At 45.1% G+C, this 18,120-nt stretch overlaps 3 protein-coding genes across 6 annotated transcripts; 1 reads left to right on the top strand and 2 right to left on the bottom strand.

Annotated features, from left to right (window-relative positions):
- Positions 1 to 614: 614 nt before the first annotated feature.
- On the bottom strand, positions 615 to 1,010 carry LOC107275637 (arabinogalactan protein 1). The gene has a single exon (XM_015779365.1). It carries the CDS (start codon positions 1,008 to 1,010, stop codon positions 615 to 617), a length of 396 nt encoding a protein of 131 aa, XP_015634851.1.
- An 8,697-nt stretch (positions 1,011 to 9,707) lies between these two features.
- Positions 9,708 to 12,449, top strand: LOC4336000 (histone H3.3). Of its 2 annotated transcripts, none has more exons than XM_066309603.1 (5): positions 9,708 to 9,946; positions 11,386 to 11,479; positions 11,621 to 11,697; positions 11,787 to 11,877; positions 11,973 to 12,449. In XM_066309603.1, exons 2-5 carry the CDS (start codon positions 11,408 to 11,410, stop codon positions 12,141 to 12,143), a joined length of 411 nt encoding a protein of 136 aa, XP_066165700.1. In that variant the 5' UTR covers positions 9,708 to 9,946; positions 11,386 to 11,407; the 3' UTR covers positions 12,144 to 12,449. The 2 variants fall into 2 exon arrangements, with proteins under 2 accessions (XP_066165700.1, XP_066165699.1); XM_066309602.1 differs by having other exon boundaries at positions 9,708 to 9,796.
- A 2,760-nt stretch (positions 12,450 to 15,209) lies between these two features.
- Positions 15,210 to 17,285, bottom strand: LOC4336001 (WEB family protein At3g02930, chloroplastic). 3 transcript variants are annotated; one of them, XM_015780388.3, is made up of 3 exons: positions 17,189 to 17,285; positions 16,841 to 16,985; positions 15,210 to 16,730 (listed from the first exon to the last, which is right to left on the bottom strand). In XM_015780388.3, exon 3 carries the CDS (start codon positions 16,710 to 16,712, stop codon positions 15,300 to 15,302), a length of 1,413 nt encoding a protein of 470 aa, XP_015635874.1. In that variant the 5' UTR covers positions 16,713 to 16,730; positions 16,841 to 16,985; positions 17,189 to 17,285; the 3' UTR covers positions 15,210 to 15,299. The 3 variants fall into 3 exon arrangements, with proteins under 3 accessions (XP_015635874.1, XP_015635875.1, XP_015635873.1); XM_015780389.3 differs by having other exon boundaries at positions 16,836 to 16,985; XM_015780387.3 differs by lacking the exon at positions 17,189 to 17,285 and having other exon boundaries at positions 16,841 to 17,139.
- Positions 17,286 to 18,120: the final 835 nt, after the last annotated feature.

Raw genomic sequence — 18,120 nt, forward strand, 5'->3', positions numbered from 1 at the left:
GTCGTTTTCCCAGAATTTATGCGAAAATGGAAGGGGATGATGATTGATGAGAGCTGGAGTAGCTAAGCTACGTGCGCACCAGATTACTGGGCCAAATTTGCGCGGATCATGCGTTTGCTGTTACAAAAATTAAGTTTGTGACAGTAGACTATATGCCAGATAGAGTTCGGTTGGTTCCTACTGGTACTTCGAACGTCAAAGTAAGCTTGTCGCCCTGATCTGTAGCTCTGAATGATTAGCGCTGCAATTTTGCACGATCCATCTGAACTATCAATGACCAAGTTAGTCGATGCCCTTTATAGTTTGAAATTGTTGCTCTTATTAGTTAAGTTTTACTAGCCCTTTATGCAGCTGCTTGTCTTACTTGTTCCAAGTGACAAGCAACTTAGCAAGTAATGAATCAAACACAGAAGTTAAGGAAACTAGTGTACAATGACTTATTAAGAATGGATAAATGCATAAATTAAACCAATTCTCATAATTACAACAGAATCAAGAAAAAGGTACAGCAATGTGGGTGGGGAGAAAGAGGAGAGGGAGCAGAAAACGCAGAGAAAGAAACAACGAAAATGGTGAAGAAACAGAAGAGAGACCAATCAACATGATCGGATCATCTAGAAGGCGTAGATGGCGGCGGCGGCGACGGCGAACATCGCGAAGGCGGGGCGGAGGCCGGCGGCGGCGCCGGTCGGGGAGGTCGTGGACGGGGGCTCGGCGGCGGGGGAGGGCGACACGTCGGAGCTGGGGCTGGGAGATACAGCGGAGTCGGGAGCCGGCGCGGCGGCGGCCGGTGTGGGCGCCGGGGTGGCGGCGGCCTTGGGGGCCGGAGCCGGCGCGGCGACCTTGGGGGCCGGCGCGGGCGCCTTGGGGGCCGGCACGGGGGCCACGGTGGGCGGCGGCGTGGCCGCCTGCGGCGGCGCCGCTCCGGGGGACGACGCCGGGGCCTGCGCCGTGGCGGCCACGGCCAGGAGCGCGAGCACGGAGAGGACGGCGAGGTGAGAAGCGGCCATTGTTTGAGATGAGTCTCCTGGTTGGCTCGCTCGCTTCTCTCCTTGCTTGCCTCTGGCTGCGCGGGGTGAGTGTGAGCTTCTGTGTGTGAGGGGGTGGGAGCGTCAAGGGATCGGGGGGCTTATAAAGCGGCAAAGCGCGCGGCGCGAAGCCGAAGCGGAGGCGTCGTCGCGCGATCGACAGTTCAGCTTCAGCTGTGCAAGTGTTCTACTGCCTCCCTCTCAAAATAAGTATAGTCATGAAACCGTATCCGACGTTTGACCGTTCGTTTTATTTGAAAATTTTATAAAAATTTTAAAAAAAATTAGTCACACATAAAGTACTATTCATGTTTTGTCATCTAATAACAATAAAAATACTAATCATAAAAAATTTTAAATAAGACGAACGGTCAAAAGTTGAACATAAACAATGCAAAACTACACTTATTTTAAGATGGAGGGAGTACTACTCTAGTGCGGCTTGCATGATTGGCTCATCGGCGCGGCTGCATTATTGGGAGGTTTTTTTTTTCTCGGTTGGAATTACGCGGAAGTAGATCAAATAATGAGCCCAGGGGAGAGGAATAGTCTAATGATGGGCATTCCTAAGAGCAGGTACAATAACAGGCTATAAGCCAGCTGCAAATATATTTTAAAAAAATAAATAAGGAGAGAGAAGAGCAGCGGGCTACAGATTTATAGTCAGCTGTAGTACGGACTACAAGACGTAGTGTGTATGAAAGATAGGATCATATATTAATAATGTAATATGTTACATTATATGAATAAGCTATTAGATTGACTATAAAAAAATTGGAGCGCATTACCGGACAGTTTTTCGCTCTGTATGGTGGGACTGTTTTTTTTCAGGTGGTACACATCGCCGGCCGTTGGAGGAGCTGCAACGGTAACCAACAGCTTGACCAAAATATTTGTGCGTTTAAAAACCATGTTTACAATCGAAATGGCTATACGTGCTACAAGTGCGTACGAACCACGTATGACTCAACTAGTGCAAGGTCACAGACGCTATTCTCTGGATCCACATGGGGAGAAACCGAGCGTACGTAAGAATTGGCGAATGAGACGTGGTCGGTGCTAATAGTATGTCGTATATATAACAGGACTCGTTTACAGTTAGAGGTGAAAATGGTTGAAACAGTCAGAAACAGTATCATCTATTTGAAAATAATTCTCCATTTGTTCAAAAATAATTCTGGATCGGTCGAAAATTAACCATATTTATCAATTTAAATATTTAGTGTCGACATCAATACAATGCTAAGAGAACTTAGCAAAATTATATTTATATGTGGCTAAAATTGAAAATGATACCACTTATACGGAAACAACGGTTGATCGATTACGCAATTTCCATGACCAGTTTCCATCCCTGATTAGGCTGTGTTCGTTTGAGCCTTTTCCCAACCATTTTCTCTCGTTTTTCGCGCGCATGCTTTTAAAACTGCTAAACGGTGTGTTTTTTGCAAAAAATTTCTATACGCAAGTTGCTTAAAAAATCAAATTAATTTATTTTTTTAAAAAAATAGCTAATACTTAATTAATCACACGCTAATGTACCGCTCCGTTTTCCGTGTGGAGGAGATGGGTTCCCAACCCCCAATAACGAACACAACTTTACTATGTATAGGGGGTGTTCTAATGGGCTCCAAACCTCAAATCCTCGTTTAGAGAAAAAAAAAAGTTTGGTTGTATCCATTCTAGTCGGTCCAGCACCTTAAGGGCCCCTTTGAATCAAAGGATTTATGTAGGAATTTCATAAGATTCAAATCCTATAGGAAATTTTCCTATTTGGCCCTTTGATTCAAAGGATTGAAGCTTTCCAAATCCTATGAAATTCCTATGGAATGACACATTGCATGTAGATTTTGGAGGAAATTTAGCAAGTGCTCCAACCTCTTGGAAAATTTCCTTTGAGTCTATCTCTCTCATCCGATTCCTGCGTTTTTCCTGCGCTCCAATCAAACGACCATTCCTGTGTTTTTCCTGTGTTTTGCAATCCTCTGTTTTACACTTCAATTCCTGTCAGAATCCTATGTTTTTCCTATTCCTCCGTTTTTTCTACCCTGCGATTCAAAGGGGCCCTAAAAGGATGGAGAAATCTGCTATATTTTGAGTGGCTCGGTCCTTTAGATTGGCTTGCAGCTTTCTAACACATCAGGGTTTTTTTTTTGCCTCAAACCAAACAAGACAAATGATCTACTACTCAAAAAATAAAAAGTGAAAACAATTATAGGGATGAATCAGTCTTAACCTTGCTCCATAGCTTAGACCTATCCTCGTAAGTTTTCTTCTATACTCGTACGTTGTAAGTTTTCAGTTTCACTCGCATTTTGTAGGGTTTTTTTAAAACATAGACAAACACTACCATCTAAATCAATGACACGGTGAATACTTTATGGGGGTGACACGTCTAAATTAGCAAACACTAGCTTATTAGCTCAATAACGCTTGTGTTCTTCTTTTTTAGGGATAACACTTGTCTTTTCACTGTGCATCTTTTGAAAGATAAACCGCTCCGAAGAAAAAATTAGCAGGCAGCTTCTGTCGGTCCCACCAGGTGATTGGAGTATCTGTATCCTCACTATCGGTATTCGGTGCCGTCCACATGCCAGGATGGACCCCTGTCTCTCTGTGAAACTGGAGCATGTGCATTGCTTTGGTGTATAGTTAGGTTCGTTGAGAGATACAGTATAAGATAACAAGAGAATATTGTCATTTCAAAACTCCAAAGGTACTCCTTTTGCCATTCTTTTTTTCTTTTCTGTCCTGCTTATGAAAGGATTATTAGACAGGCGAGAGACAGCTAGGACAGCGTGCATATGAGCTGAAAGACAGCCGTTAAGGAATTGTATCTGAAACCGAGAGAATTGTATATGAGTTTTAAGGAATTGTATCTGAAACCGAGAGAATTGCGTTACATGAATTTATCATCGTTGAAGATCCTCCTAATCGACAAAATTAATCACCGTTTGTTTGTAAGTTGGACAGCTATAGAAGTCGACGAAATTTCTGTGTACGACGTGATCGACACTCTCTGTTGATCTGTTCCTACATATAGAGAAGCAATTACAACGTGTATTAGAATAGATGCATGAATGCACGTCTGCTCGATGGCGAAATGTTCTGAATCGTGGAAGAGGCAACTGGAGCCTGGATAATCCGTTCGGAATCGAAGCAGGCCAAGCACCTGGTCATGCGTCCGAGATCGCCATGTGTCTCCAAGGGCAACGACAAATTTCAGCTAGTTTTCGCCCACTCCGAGAGTCCGAGATTAGCACAGACTGCGGCGCACGTCGTGTTGACGTCTTCGGCTGCAGACCGAGGCATCATATCCCCAGGGTTTTTCGTCAGAGCTCAGGCGGCTGTGGTGCCCGCATTTGCCTCTTATCGTTTGCTATACAGCGATAATAAAATAATAAAAAAAAGTAAAATGCATGGAGGGTCATCTAACTTGTTTTGTTTTGAAACTCTACTCTCAAAATATGCATATGGATCACTAATGTGAGTTAAATGAGTCATTAGTCCATCTAACCATCCACATGAGTATACCTTATACACAGATTACATGTCACCTAGAAATGAACTTCACTTATGGAGTTAAAACTATGAAGTTGTATGGACCTCATCACATGGCAAGTATAACCGTATCGGCACTTTTACATATAACCAATGCATAGCATCCATTTGTCACCGGTGCCGCTGCTAGGACTCAATGGCAAGAGGGACAGGGGGTTAAAATGATCTATAAAGGCTATTAGTCTAAGAGAATGTAGTGTTATGATTTAGTTCTTTGAATTTCATATATGGCTAAGTACTATCACTATAAGGGAGATAAAACAGAGAGTTTTCTGCACATGTCTAGAAGCCAAAATCGCTAGTTAGCGATCAGCCATGCGCACCCGCGCATGCATGATCGCTTCGTGGCTCACATAATTTTTTAGACGATATGAAGTTTATAGACTGAAATTGAAATTTTTGTTATTTGAGACGATTATTTTAGATTTGAATCGAACGTTTTCCAGTTTGAGATGAAAGTTTTGTGGCTGGAGATAATTAGGGCCCCTTTGAATCGCAGGATTGAGAAAACGTAGGGATTTTAATAGAAATATAAGTGTAAAATATAGGATTGCAAAACGCAGGAAAAACACAGGAATGACCGTTTGATTGAACCGTGGGAAAAACACAGGAATTGGATAAGAGAGATAGACTCAAAGGAAAGTTACCAAGAGGTTCTACCTCATGTTAAATTTCCTTCAAAACTTGCATGGGAAGAGGCATTCCATAGGAATTTTATAGGATTTCATAGGATCCATTCCTTCAATTTAAAAGGCTATATAGGAAAAATTCCTATAGGAATAAAATCCTCTAAAATTCCTATGAATTTCCTTTGAATCAAAGGAGGCCTTAAATGTTTTGTCTAAAATTCCGATTTGAAATGAAATTTTCATTTTTTTAACTAAAAGTTTTTAATTTCCAAAATGAAAGTTTCAAGTCCGATTCTCCTCAACATTAGCGCGGGTGTGATTGTGTGAAGCCGAACCGTGGATGGGAGATATGTCAAACGGGGGATAGGGAAAAATGGTACTCCCTCCGTCCCATAATATAAGGGATTTTGAGTTTTTGCTTGTAACGTTTGACCACTCGTCTTATTCAATTTGTTTTTTGCAAATATAAAAAACGAAAAATTATGCTTAAAGTACTGTGGATAATAAAGTAAGTCACAAATAAAATAAATAATAATTTAAAAAAATTAAATAAGACGAGGGTCAAACGTTGCAAGAAAAAAAACTCAAAATTCATTGTATTATCGGACGAAGGAAGTAAACGACTAGGAGCCCAGTCCAAATGCACCTTTTTTTTTTCTTGTGACGCGTCTACGCTAATTAGGAGTCCCTGGCACAAGGCCCATAGGCCGAAGTAGGGACCCCGGCCGGTATATCTGAATGGGCCTGATTCGTTCCAGATGGCCATGCTGGTGGGCCACTGGGCCTAGCCGCAAGACTTTGTCTCATTTACGGGCCCACCGCCACGGAATTGGATCACACTATCAGCCCCACGAAGAAATATGTTGATGGCCGTTCCTATTGTCGCGGCCAACACGGCCACGGCGCGGCAGGGTTACCGCGATCACTGCGTATAGTCAAAGAGTCAGAGGGGTTCAGAGTTTTGATCTCCGACCCCTTTGGATCAGCTTCTGCTTCAAAACAGATGTTTTACCTCAGACTCATCATGGCGTCGCAACCCCCAGCTATGTTGTCCGGCTCTGGCTGCAGAAAATATGTTTGCCTCATCTGCAACGCATGGTAGTTAAGCGCTTAAGCTTCGTCAGCAGAATAGTGCTGAAAGTTCAGAGAAGGAACCAAAAAAGAGACTGCCATCAGCCAGAGATGGAGATTTAAACACCGAACCCCTTCGACCTCTTGTTCTCTCACGCACTCTGTACGTATGTCTATGAGTCTATCTTCTTCTCGTGTCCGTACGCCGAGATCGTCCAGGTGCTCACGCCGGCCGTCGGGATCGCGTCCATGTCCGATGATGCCGGGCGGAGTCGTGTGCAGCCTCGCAGGGCTCTAGCTTCAGGTGTTGAAACGCATAAAAGCAGGACACACATCTCCTTGTGGTAACACTTGCATCTGCAAAGGCTGAATCAGTTAACCTGGTGCATGCAACTCAAGGGGCTCATTACCAAGACTCCTGGACTCACCAAATGTCACTGCAAGCAAATGTATCAGTGGATGTGATTCTTGGAATCCTTCTTCTAACATGTGGTGTTTCGCCGGGCCTAACATGTGGTGTTGGGTTGATGTACTAGTGTGTGTGCATTTGTAATTTTGAGGAGCGTAAAGAGCCAGGATGATGGTGAAATGGATTTGAGAAATCCAATATCAGGTCATCTTGGCGATGTCCGTGCAGGGCCTTGATCTGAAAACCGACTTGAGCTTGTGGGTTTTTGGCCATACCTCTGTATTCAGGTATTGATCTGAAAATATGAAAAGGAGGATAAGGTTCCTACTGAAATGAATGATCTGCTAGCTTGGCTTGTTGAAATCGGGATTTGATGGATCGTTTTAACTCGGTGTATATCTGGGCCGTGTTTAGTTTCCCCATGTTCCCAACTTTCCATCACATCAAAAACTTTCCTACACACATAAACTTTTAACTTTTTTTCAAACTCCTAACATTCTTTAAACTTTTAACTTTTTTCAGGAACTAATCACACTGCAAGCTTTCCTTTCAGATGTTGCAAGCCTGAACAGTCGGCGGCGGCCATTGTTAGCTTTTCTCTCTTCAGGAATTGCGGCGGCGACATCGAGCCTGGACCTTGGAGGTGTGTCGCCATTTTTCTGTACTTTCATGGAAGTCATAAGGGGCAAAAGGGTCGGAGATTAAACTCCGAACCCCCTTTGACTTCTTTTTATTTTCCCGCATGAATGCATGTCTCCTTCTCCAGGTTCTCCTATATATGGCTCTCTTCTCCTTGTCACGCTCATGCACGCATGCAAACTTGAAGCTAATATGGCCACATATGGTGAAGAAATCCATCGATCAGCACCGATAGAAAATCTTCGTATACGAGAAAACCTAGGTAGGTAGAAGCTTTTGATTATTATAGATCACGTTTTTTTTTTGACAAGGGGATGACCATAAAAAAAATATAGACTAACTAGATGGGATATAATTTGCCAACCCAAAGACCAGGGTAGATTGGGTGTTCATAATTTAGAGATCCAAAATAAATGTCTATTGAGTAAGTGGTTATATAAGTTAATTAATGAGGATAGTGTTTGGCAAGATTTATTGAAGAGGAAGTATCTTCATAATAAATCTATAACCCAAGTGGATAGGAAACAAGGTGATTCTCATTTTTGTCAGGGCTTATGAAGTTAAAAAACGTATGGGTTCTTGGATTGTGAATGATAGTCAGCAGATAAGATTCTGGGAGGATAAATGGCTAGGTAATATAGCCTTCAAAGATAGGGAAATTTTGAACCATGCCACACAAATTTTGCAAAATTTGTGATATGCCACCCTGACCCACATGTCATTGACTCATGTGGGTCCTACATGTCATTGAGATACGGGTGGCATATCTCAAATTTTGCAAAATTAGGGTAGCATGGTTCCAACAAACCCTTAAAGATAAGTATCCATCTTTATATGCTATTGTCAGAAGGAAGAGTGCCTCTATTGCTAGTGTTATGGGTTCTGTTCCGCTAAATGTTTCTTTTAGGAGAGCTTTAGTTAGGCAGAATCTAACACTTTGGTATAATTTGTGTGCTTCCATTGCTCATATCCAGTTGGATGATTCCGCTTATTGTTTTAGATGGAATTATCATCAAAATGGCCATTTTTCGGTAAAGTCAATGTACTTAGCCTTAACTAGCAATGGTTACATTGATAGAAATAAGTTCATTTGGAAGCTTAAGATGCCGCTTAAGATTAAGATCTTTATGTAGTATTTGCTTAAGGGAGTCGTCTTAACAAAGGATAATCTTGCACGATGTAATTGGAATGGGGATTTAACATGTTGTTTTTGTATGAAAAATGAAACGATCCAACAATTGTTTATGGATTGTCATTATGCAAAGTTTATTTGGAGAGCTGTTCAATTTTCTTTTGGATTATATCTTCCTAGAAGCATACCTCGTATGTTTGATGGTTGACTTCAGGGTGTGGACAAAGTGTGAGGAAGATGGAGTTTTACTGAATGTTGCATGTCATACTCTTGAGTCAACGGTTATGCAACTTTTTACCAACCATGGATGGAGATTCTCTAATAGGCTGGAATAATGTTTTCCTTGTCATGTTAGGTCTTTCTTTTAATTTTGGTTGGTTTGATAGTTTTATCTTGGATTAAGACTTTATAAGTGTGCTACTTTTTGTAATAATTAGTTGTAGCTCTTGGAGTAAAGACCGGGATGTGTCATTCCATTATCTAAAAAAAAAAGTAGAAGCCTTTTCTTTCTCTCGTTTCTTCTTTGATTTTTTTTTTTGCTAATGAAGCGCATGTAAGGATAGAAGTGAAAGAAGATTGATGCGCTCACATGTGAGGTTTACGTGGGTCTTATATTGACTTGATTACCATATCAGCTAAAACGGAAAGCAATTTTGCTTTGGGATCTAATGTGACTCGGTTTTACAATATTAGGGATGCATCATATATGGTATTCTGGCTTAGGAACGATTTGGAAACTCTTAGGGACCTCGAGTAAACATTTTTCCATTTTGAGTAGAAAAATGGCTCATACGGTCATGCTGGGCCGGTGGGCCCACACTCAGGCCACGGGCGAGATCGATACGAACACGATTAGCTTCTCGAGAATACGGTACAGTACTACCGTGAACGGATAGTGACCCCACATGTCAGTGTCACGTCCCCTCCCATCGGATACGAAAAATCAACACCGTACAAGAATAGGAGTACAATACAAGATAGCCTCGTACTGTACAACTTAAACTAATCACACGCTAATCCGCTATCCGCGTCCTCCGCTCTCCAACCAATAGGAGCCCGGCATTTACCCGCAGCGATCCGCGTCACCGCCCCACAGCCATCTTCAACCGTCCGATCGTGCCAGGCCAAGCACAAAAGCACTCGATCTCCGCCGTCCGTCTTAATCCCGCGACGTGGCCCCGGCCGCGCCGCCGCCTCGTCGCTTGACTATAAATGGCCACCTCAACCGCCTCGCTGTCAAGTTTAGGTCATTGTCTCCGGAAGTCAGAAAGGGGGGGAAAAGGAACTCGAAGTCGCCGCCGGATTTGGGATTTGGAGAGCGCGCGAGGTAAGAAGATTTTCTTCTGCTTCGATTTTTGGTTGGTCTAATCTAGTTTTGCGGCTGCTTGATTGGTGATTTGCTTCCTGTTAATCTCGCTGCGTGGCGGTGGCGGCTGCTTCGGTGGGGGGTGGTTAGATGGGCGGGGGGATTTGAATGGTACGCTCGCGGCTAGGGTTTGTGCACTATTCGTCGATTTGATCGCTTCGGGGGATTTATCCTGTTAGTTTTACCTTACGATTAGTTTCGCTTGGTTGTGGATAGTCGTGTGTACTTCGTGCATGGTTTGTTGCTACGAGATTACATGGTTGGAAACGCGTGATTCTATAGCCTACGAGATTTGCCCATGGCTAATTAGGATTTTCCTGCAAATCTCTACCTGTGCAATTAGTTGTATCAAATTTCTCTTCGAAATAATTGATTGGTATCGGTGTTTGAGGTTTTGGTATGTGGTGTTGGGTTGGGTGTGGAAGCGATTACTTCCTACTCTATAGGTTGATATACTTGTCTTCATAATGTCAGCTTTGAAATAGGAATTGATTTGGATTGTGTGTATATGTGGTGAGAATGGAATTCTGTATTAGATTGATCGTCAAACTTGAATTTGCATATTGATGCTTTGTAATGGCAAGGTCAATTTTCTCATATAAATAGTAATTAATTCTGGATTTTGATTGTGTGTATACGTGGTGAGAATAGAAATCTGTATTAGATTGATCGTCAAACTTGAATATGCATATTGATGCTTTGAAATGGCAAGGTCAATTTTCTCATGTAAATAGTAATTAACCGCTCTAGATTTTTTAACTATATTGTCATGTTACTTCAATCATATGTGAATAGAACATCCCATTAATTAGTGGCTTTATTGCATTCAAAATTGGTCAGGACCTGTCACTCCTTTCCATCTTGCATGCTCAACATCTTAGTATGTTATATGCCACCTGTCACTCCTTTCCATCTTGCATGCTCAACATCTTAGTATGGTTATATGCTGTCTGTAGGTGTTACATGTTATATGACTGCAAATCTTTTAGCTACTGCTCATGTTTTGGGGGAACTGAAGATTAGGTTCGTAATTTTAGAAACTGGTGTGGGAGTAATAAGAAAATAGATCTAGGGATGTTGAACTGGCTACATTTCCTGCTGTTTTTTTTTTTTTTGAAATTTAGGTGCCGGTAATGCTTTTCTTCACTGCTAGAGATGGCAATGGGGAATCACTGCAGTTGGTATATTTTAGTATTTGGAAAAGCTATCGTAGTCCTATGATTGTTACTGGTAAAATTTACCCTGCTGTGTTTATTTGTGAGCAATGATTTCCCTGTATAGCTCTTTTATGAAGAATCATAGTTATAACGACCTTTGATTCCTTTTGCAAAATTGTCTCATGATTTAAGTTTGTGAATGCAATAGAAATTATAAACTGGTTAGTCATAGTCGTTCAGACTTTTTGCTTAATTGCAAACTTGATAATATGCTAGTTTGTTGGCAACAAGCAAACACTTTTTGTGTACCGTCATCTGAAAGTTGCGGCTGTGTGATGTCTTGAGTCCTTGACTATGCGCATTGTTGATCATGTCCCTTGTTTTTGTCCTCAGGTAAACCAAAGTTCTTTTTCCGATGGCTCGTACTAAGCAAACTGCTCGCAAGTCAACTGGAGGAAAGGCTCCCAGGAAGCAACTTGCCACCAAGGTATGTTTTTCGACATGATACCCTGCACATATCAATTGCCAAGGTGTTAATACTGTTGAACTGTGCTAAACTTACTGCTAGCGTTTTGATTATGTCAGTATGTTTGCTTGACAATGCATTACTTGTTTGTGGTCTTGACAGGCTGCTCGTAAGTCTGCTCCCACAACTGGAGGAGTGAAGAAGCCTCACCGTTACCGCCCTGGAACTGTTGCTCTTCGGTGTGTAAAAGCATATAGTACTTGTTATCTGAGTTACTTGTAATTAGTTTGCTGATGGCAAGTTATTAAAACACCATGCCTGACTGCAGTGAAATCCGCAAGTACCAGAAGAGCACTGAGCTGCTCATAAGGAAGCTTCCATTCCAGAGGCTTGTTAGGGAGATTGCCCAGGATTTTAAGGTGAGATTTATACATTCTGTTGTGCTAATGTGCTTGTGTTGTCGCACACGTGCAGTAAGCTAATAGCATTTTGTCACACTGTTCTATTTGTGCAGACTGATCTTCGTTTCCAGAGCCATGCGGTGCTTGCCCTTCAGGAAGCTGCCGAGGCGTACCTGGTGGGTCTCTTCGAGGACACCAACCTGTGCGCCATCCATGCCAAGCGTGTGACCATCATGCCCAAGGACATTCAGCTGGCTAGGAGGATCCGTGGTGAGAGGGCTTAGGCTTTCTCATCTCTGGGAGGGGCTCTGGTGTTTCATCTGTGACTACTTCCTGCTTTTGCTGCTGAACTCTTATTTGGTGTCGTGAATGGTGCTAATACTACTCACATGTAGTAGTAGATTGTTAGTGAAGTACTCTGTTTCTGTGTTCTAGAACTGGATATTTTGCTAGTAAGTTGTCTCGACTGTTGATTTCATCCATCCATCTGATGGATGTGTATCTAGTAGTTTCTCATCTGAAGTCCTGAAATCTGAACCTTGAATTTACCTGTGGAATGGAACTTAGAAAAACTGTGTTAAATGTTCAAAGATCTTGGCATGAATGGTTTGTTTCGATTTTATCCGAATGCAATACTAGGTGGAATTGGATACTGGAATGGGTAGGCGCTACTGGGTACCCCGTTTTGTCTAAACTGAAGTGCATGGAGCCTGCACTTCTGCAGTCAGGAACAGTTACCTGACGAGCCTTTGGAACAACGGAATTGACAAGCTCAGGCCGGCAAACAGACGGATCATGAAAAGGCGAGGCCGTCTTCAGAAAGACTTGTCTTTTGGCACGCCCCGAATCCTTGTCTCATTGCCTCGCAGACTCGCTGGCCGGCCTTCCATACCAATTGTGACTCTGCACTCTTGACCATCTCTATCCAAAGTTTTTTGACTGGCCCCATCTTCGCCTTCCCCTTTCTTCCTCTTTCTCTGCCTGCACTTTTTTCAGTCTCCGACGGCGACCCACTCCGAGACTTTGATCCCGCCCATTTCAGCTTCAAATTACCCCCGTAACCCCATTCCACAATGCTTTTCTTCTAGTATCAATATGAAACCGGCAGAGTGAGCAAAGCCGGGCCAAAAAGTTTGGCTGGTCCTTGTGAGCCCCTTTTACCGTTCCTAAATCCTACATGGATTTAGAAGTGTGAACTTGTGAAGCATAACCATCCAGTACTCCTCAAGGGTGGATCAGTTCAGTGGATGTGTATGCAGTATGCTGCCGTGATGGCAGTAGTTGATGGTGCCAGCGCTTGCTGCGTTGCCAGTTTCCTCTAGAATGCTGCCGGCCGCCGAGGACGCTCTTGATGCTCTCTGCTCGTGCAGGCGCCTGCAAAGATGAGTATATTCGTTAGCTTTGGCAGCACCGTGTCCAGCATTTCTCGAGGAGCAAAAAGTACCGGGGTTTGCCCAGATAGATGGGACTAAAAATTTTTAAAGTCCCTATCACATCGAATGCTTGACACTAATTATAAATATTAAACGTAGACTATTAATAAAACCCATCTATAATCTTAGACTAATTCACGAGACGAATCTTTTGAGCCTAATTAATCCATGATTAGTCTATGTGGTGCTACAGTAAACATTCTCTAATTATGGATTAATTAGGCTTAAAAAATTTGTCTCGTGGATTAGCTTTCATTTATGTAATTAGTTTTGTAAGTAGTCTATATTTAATACTCTAAATTAGTGTCTAAATATAGGAACTAAAGTTAAGTCTCTAGATCCAAACACCACCTTCTTTAGTACGATATGGTTCAGCACGAATGTTCCCAAAGCACTCTCTTGCACACAAGAGATCACTGGTGGAATGATACGTCATACGACCCTTTTTTGATACCCTTTCGCCGAACAGGGATCAATTGGCTGAAAATCATCTTCAAGGTAGCGTAATCATATTCAGAATTGGTCACTGAATATGACGCGTCCACGGAGCTTATGACCCTTGATGCGATGATCCAACCATGCATGGTGCTTTTGTTTACGAACGCGCAATACCTACTGAATGCCGTGTTATGTGGGATTTTCAGCAGTACACATTCAGACGCCGAAAGTGGCTCATCTTTGCTTCGTGATGGGGAAAGAACCGAAACCACGCACTGTGCTTAACTAACTCAGTTTACGTCAAAAGAGTCATATACTGTTTTAAGCGTACCAGTATGAGTTATGGCTCGCTTTGATATCTATCATGCTTACTGTCAACGAAGAAGCGAGCACCAACATTTGTACAGGTGTTACATGGACAGAATTTGTTAGCATTTTTTAGATGAACTGATCTGAAACCAGCTACTGGTTGGTTTGCCTGACTTGATGATGCTCAATTGCTCATCATAGAATATGAATCAATGGAAGGCCTTTTTTTGGTTGCTAAAGAACTAAACAGTCCACTGTGCTTCAAAGTTCAAAGGTTTGGTTTGTATCATTTTGCTTTGAACTTTTGATCTCTATCTGCAACGACGATTCTCATCGTACTGCCCGGGAAAAGGAATAAAAGATGGTGCTGAAAATGCCGAGCGATATTTATTAGATGACCTTATATATGAATAACTTGATGAACTGAAAGGCGAGCTGGCGAGCCATCAAAGCATGTGACTTTATATACTCGGATATTTCCGGTGTCTTCTGGTCCGAAATGGTACACAATACTAGGCCTTCAGTGAATTCAGCCAAAATAAAGTCAGAGAACCATGAAGTCGAAAGCAACAATGTAGGTCACTTCATAATGTCTCAAAGGAAGAAAAAAAAAACACGAAGACAGATTATTTCAGAGGCAGGACGAAGAATAATGAAAACGTATCAGCTGAGACTTTGGTATGTGTCCTTTTCTTCATATTGCATATCGAGCAAAATAAAATAATAACGAGACAATAATTTAGAGTAAGTTGCAAGTTTTATCACGTACCCCCTCAGTCCCAAAGAAAAAAAATTAATCTAGAAGGAGATGTGACTCACGGAGGAAGTAGAGAAGCTTCAATTTTTTTTCCATTCTCTTCTGTAAAAAAGAAAACAAATGCAGTACTGATCAACATATGCACTAACAAATGACAAACTTAGCAAAACTTGACTTGTCCTTTTGTTTCTAGAATCTGGAGTTTCAAAAGGATAGGTTGAAACTAGAAACATATCAAAAGTAGTATATTTCTTCTAAATCTTGTCGCATCACATTCAGATTCCATCTTTTTCAGTAAGTATGTCAGCCAAGTCTCCATGTAAATGTGAATCAGTTGATATTTCTTCCAGAAAATGATAGACAGATAATTCTACAAACAAATTCGGATTTCTTCACAAAAAAAAGGAATTAAATTGGATCCAAAAGTATTTCATTTCTTGTGTATTGAGAAGAACAAAACAAATTGACATTCATTACATGGGAGAGATTTTTTTTTTTTCCTTTCAAGTGTGTACTGGCGCTAAATTCGCCTTGTAGAAGCTTTTCCTCCTGAACAAATCCCCGAACTTGCGAAGTATCGGCCTCTTCTTCTTCTGCTTCATGGATTGATCCATGCTGTCGTAGTGGCTCTCGTCGACGTGATCGAACTCATCGTCGAAGTCGCTCATGGCGGCTTCCGCCGCCGACTTGAGGTCGGCGATGTTGCTCAGCGACGCGAACACCCGGTCCTTGTGGTTCAGGTTGCCCATCCTCGCCGACTGCGAGAAGCCGCCCTTGAACTTGGCGGGCTCGCCGATCGAGTACCTCCGGCTGCTCGGCGTCCTGGACTTGTCCGCCGCCGTCCACCGGTGCGACGCCGCCTCCGGTGTGCCCTTGGCGCTGGAGACGAGACGAACGCTCGGCAGGTGCTGGTCGAAGCCGTAGTCCGCCACGGAGGCGGTCCTCGCCGACGCCGGGGTGCTGCACGCGGTGGCCGTCGTCGTCGTCGTGGCGGCGAGCAGGCTGTTGAGCTCCTTGAGGCTGCCCTGCGCGGCGGCCTCGCTGACCTTGATGCACTCGTACTCCTGCCGGAGGCTCTGCAGCGCGCCGTCCTTCTCGGCGACGACGTCGTTGAGCCGGGCGTTCTCGCCACGGGCGAGCTCCAGCGACTCCTTGACGACGTTGGCCTCGGCGACGGCCTGCTTCAGGATGTCGCGGAGCCGGGCGTTCTCGTCGCGGATCACGCGCTGCGACTCGACGAGCTTGGTGTTCTCCTGGCGTTCGCGGTTCACCTCCTCCTCGGACGCGCGGACGCAGTCGAGGAGCACGCGCTCCTTGTCGCCCCACGCGGCGGCGCACTCCTCGGCGTCGAGCCTGCACCGGTCGTGCTCGTCGGACACGTCGCGCAGCCTCGCCTCGGCGGCGTCCAGCTCGTGCCTCAGCCGCTCGGCCTCGGCATTGGCGGCCTCCAGCTCGGCCTGCGCCTCGGACAGCCACATCTTCACCTGCTTCGCCTCCATCGTCACGTCGGAGAGCGCGACGGACAGGTCGTCGAGCGCCTTCCGGCTCTTCTCCTCCCCCTGCATCGCCGTCCGGAGCTCGCAGCGCAGGGCCCTGATCTCATCGTCCCCGCCGCCGAACACGAGGTCCTTGACGCTCCTCTGCTCCACCGCGCCACCCCGCCGGCTCACCACCGCCGCCGCCGCCGAGGCCTCGAGGCTCGCGTTGGCTTGCTGCAGAGTGGTGATCTCCAGCTTGGCCTCCTCGAGCGAGATCTTCGTCTGCTCCAGCTGCTTCGTCTGGTATATTAGCGACTCGAGCATCTTGCGCTCCGACTCCTTGGCCTTCTCCACCTCCCGCTGCAAGAGTTGCACCTTCTCCGCCGCGTCCTTCTCCTTCCTCAGCTCCTCCTCCATCTCCGACACCTTCTGCCGCATCGCGCCGTCGCGACGCCTCTGCCAGAAAAAAAAAACACGACAATCAAAATCAAGCAGAGACAAAAAAAAGGGAAAAAAAAAGGGGCACAGGCTTTGAAGGTAACGTAATTAACGTGGCGTAACCTTACATCTGGGGGCGGGGACGGCGGGGGCTTGGAGGTGGCGGCGGTGGAGCGGCTGCGGTGGAGACGAGGGGACGGCTTGGAATCCTTGGGAGAAACGGTAAGAGGAGGAGGCGCGGGTGACCGGAGGCCGGCCTCGAAGGAGCCGGATCTGCAGGGGGAATCCCAGCTCATATCGAAATCGAATCGGCGGAAGTACTTACTACCACTAAATAGTCAAGCAATAATAAAAGAAGAGAGACACGGCCGGAAAAGAAGGATCTTGAGGAGGAGGAGGAGGGCTCTCGCTCATGGCGTGGCACGCCGACTCGAGCGGAGCGCGAGCCACTCCTCTCTTTGAAAACTCTCACTCACCTCGGCAGCGTGGAGGCGGGGCACGCGGGCGGCGCGTGGTCCGAGGCAAGGAGCCCCCCCGGAGGGAGGAAAAAAAGAAGAAAGAAACGGTTTCCGCGGCGACAGCCGTGTCAGGGAACCGAATTAGAAGACCCTGCCCAACATGGCGCCATTAATACTCACTCAACTGGGTTTTTTTATTTTTATCCGCGTCGTCGCGAGCGATCGAGCGGGGCGAGGAAGGCCGCAAATGGCGTTCGCGTGGGTTGGGAGGGTGGCCCGTCCGTCCGCCCGTGCCTCCGTTCGTTTGGCTCCTGGCGGCGATGGGGTCAACGGGGGAGGCGTTCTCCTCTCGTTCTTTTTTTTTTTTTTGGGTTTGATCGGAACCGGGCGGTGGGGCATGTACCAGTGGCGCGCGGCGCGCGGGCGCGGGTGGAAACGAGGGTGTTCGCGGTCGATTCGATTTGGTGAGGTGGGGATCGTGGAAAAAAATTCCGTGGAAGCTGCTCTCACGTGACGCGCCGCGTAGGGCGGCTCCGGCCTCCGGCTCGTCTCGGATAGTCGGATGCGGTGGGTGGGATCTCGGGTGGGTCTCGGCGCCACGCTGACTGTTGAACGAGGTTAGGCGGAGCCGCGGAGGCGGCACCGCGTCGTGTCGTGCAAAATGGGTTTGGCCATCGCCCATCGGTAAATCGGGATGAAGCTTCTCCTGCTGGCTGACTAGCTGCTGTGTCAACAACACCACGTCGTGAACCGGTGAATCGCTGGATCCCCAATTGTTTTTTTCTCCCCGTCCAACTCGTTGCGTTCACAGTTCACTCAAGAGTTACCGGTGAGGCAGATATTACTACTACTGGATTATTACTGCTGTCACTTGTGTAATAAGTTGGAAACATTGGCAGTGAAGCTCTGGATGTTTTGAGTTGAAACTTGTAAGTTGAAAGGCTGCATTC

This window comes from Oryza sativa, chromosome 4 (genome assembly GCF_034140825.1).
Source record: "Oryza sativa Japonica Group chromosome 4, ASM3414082v1".
Taxonomy (NCBI): domain Eukaryota; kingdom Viridiplantae; phylum Streptophyta; class Magnoliopsida; order Poales; family Poaceae; genus Oryza; species Oryza sativa.

Excerpts from the sequence above, each read along its gene's own strand:
- LOC4336001 (XM_015780387.3), bottom strand. The coding sequence starts at position 17,008 with ATGAGCTGGGATTCCCCCTGCAGATCCGGCTCCTTCGAGGCCGGCCTC. Across the intron at positions 16,731-16,840 it reads CGCCGTCCCCGCCCCCAGAT|AGGCGTCGCGACGGCGCGAT; the intron begins GTAAGGTTACGC and ends TTTTTCTGGCAG.
- LOC107275637 (XM_015779365.1), bottom strand. The coding sequence starts at position 1,010 with ATGGCCGCTTCTCACCTCGCCGTCCTCTCCGTGCTCGCGCTCCTGGCC.
- LOC4336000 (XM_066309603.1), top strand. The coding sequence starts at position 11,408 with ATGGCTCGTACTAAGCAAACTGCTCGCAAGTCAACTGGAGGAAAGGCT. Across the intron at positions 11,698-11,786 it reads CCTGGAACTGTTGCTCTTCG|TGAAATCCGCAAGTACCAGA; the intron begins GTGTGTAAAAGC and ends GCCTGACTGCAG. Across the intron at positions 11,878-11,972 it reads AGATTGCCCAGGATTTTAAG|ACTGATCTTCGTTTCCAGAG; the intron begins GTGAGATTTATA and ends CTATTTGTGCAG.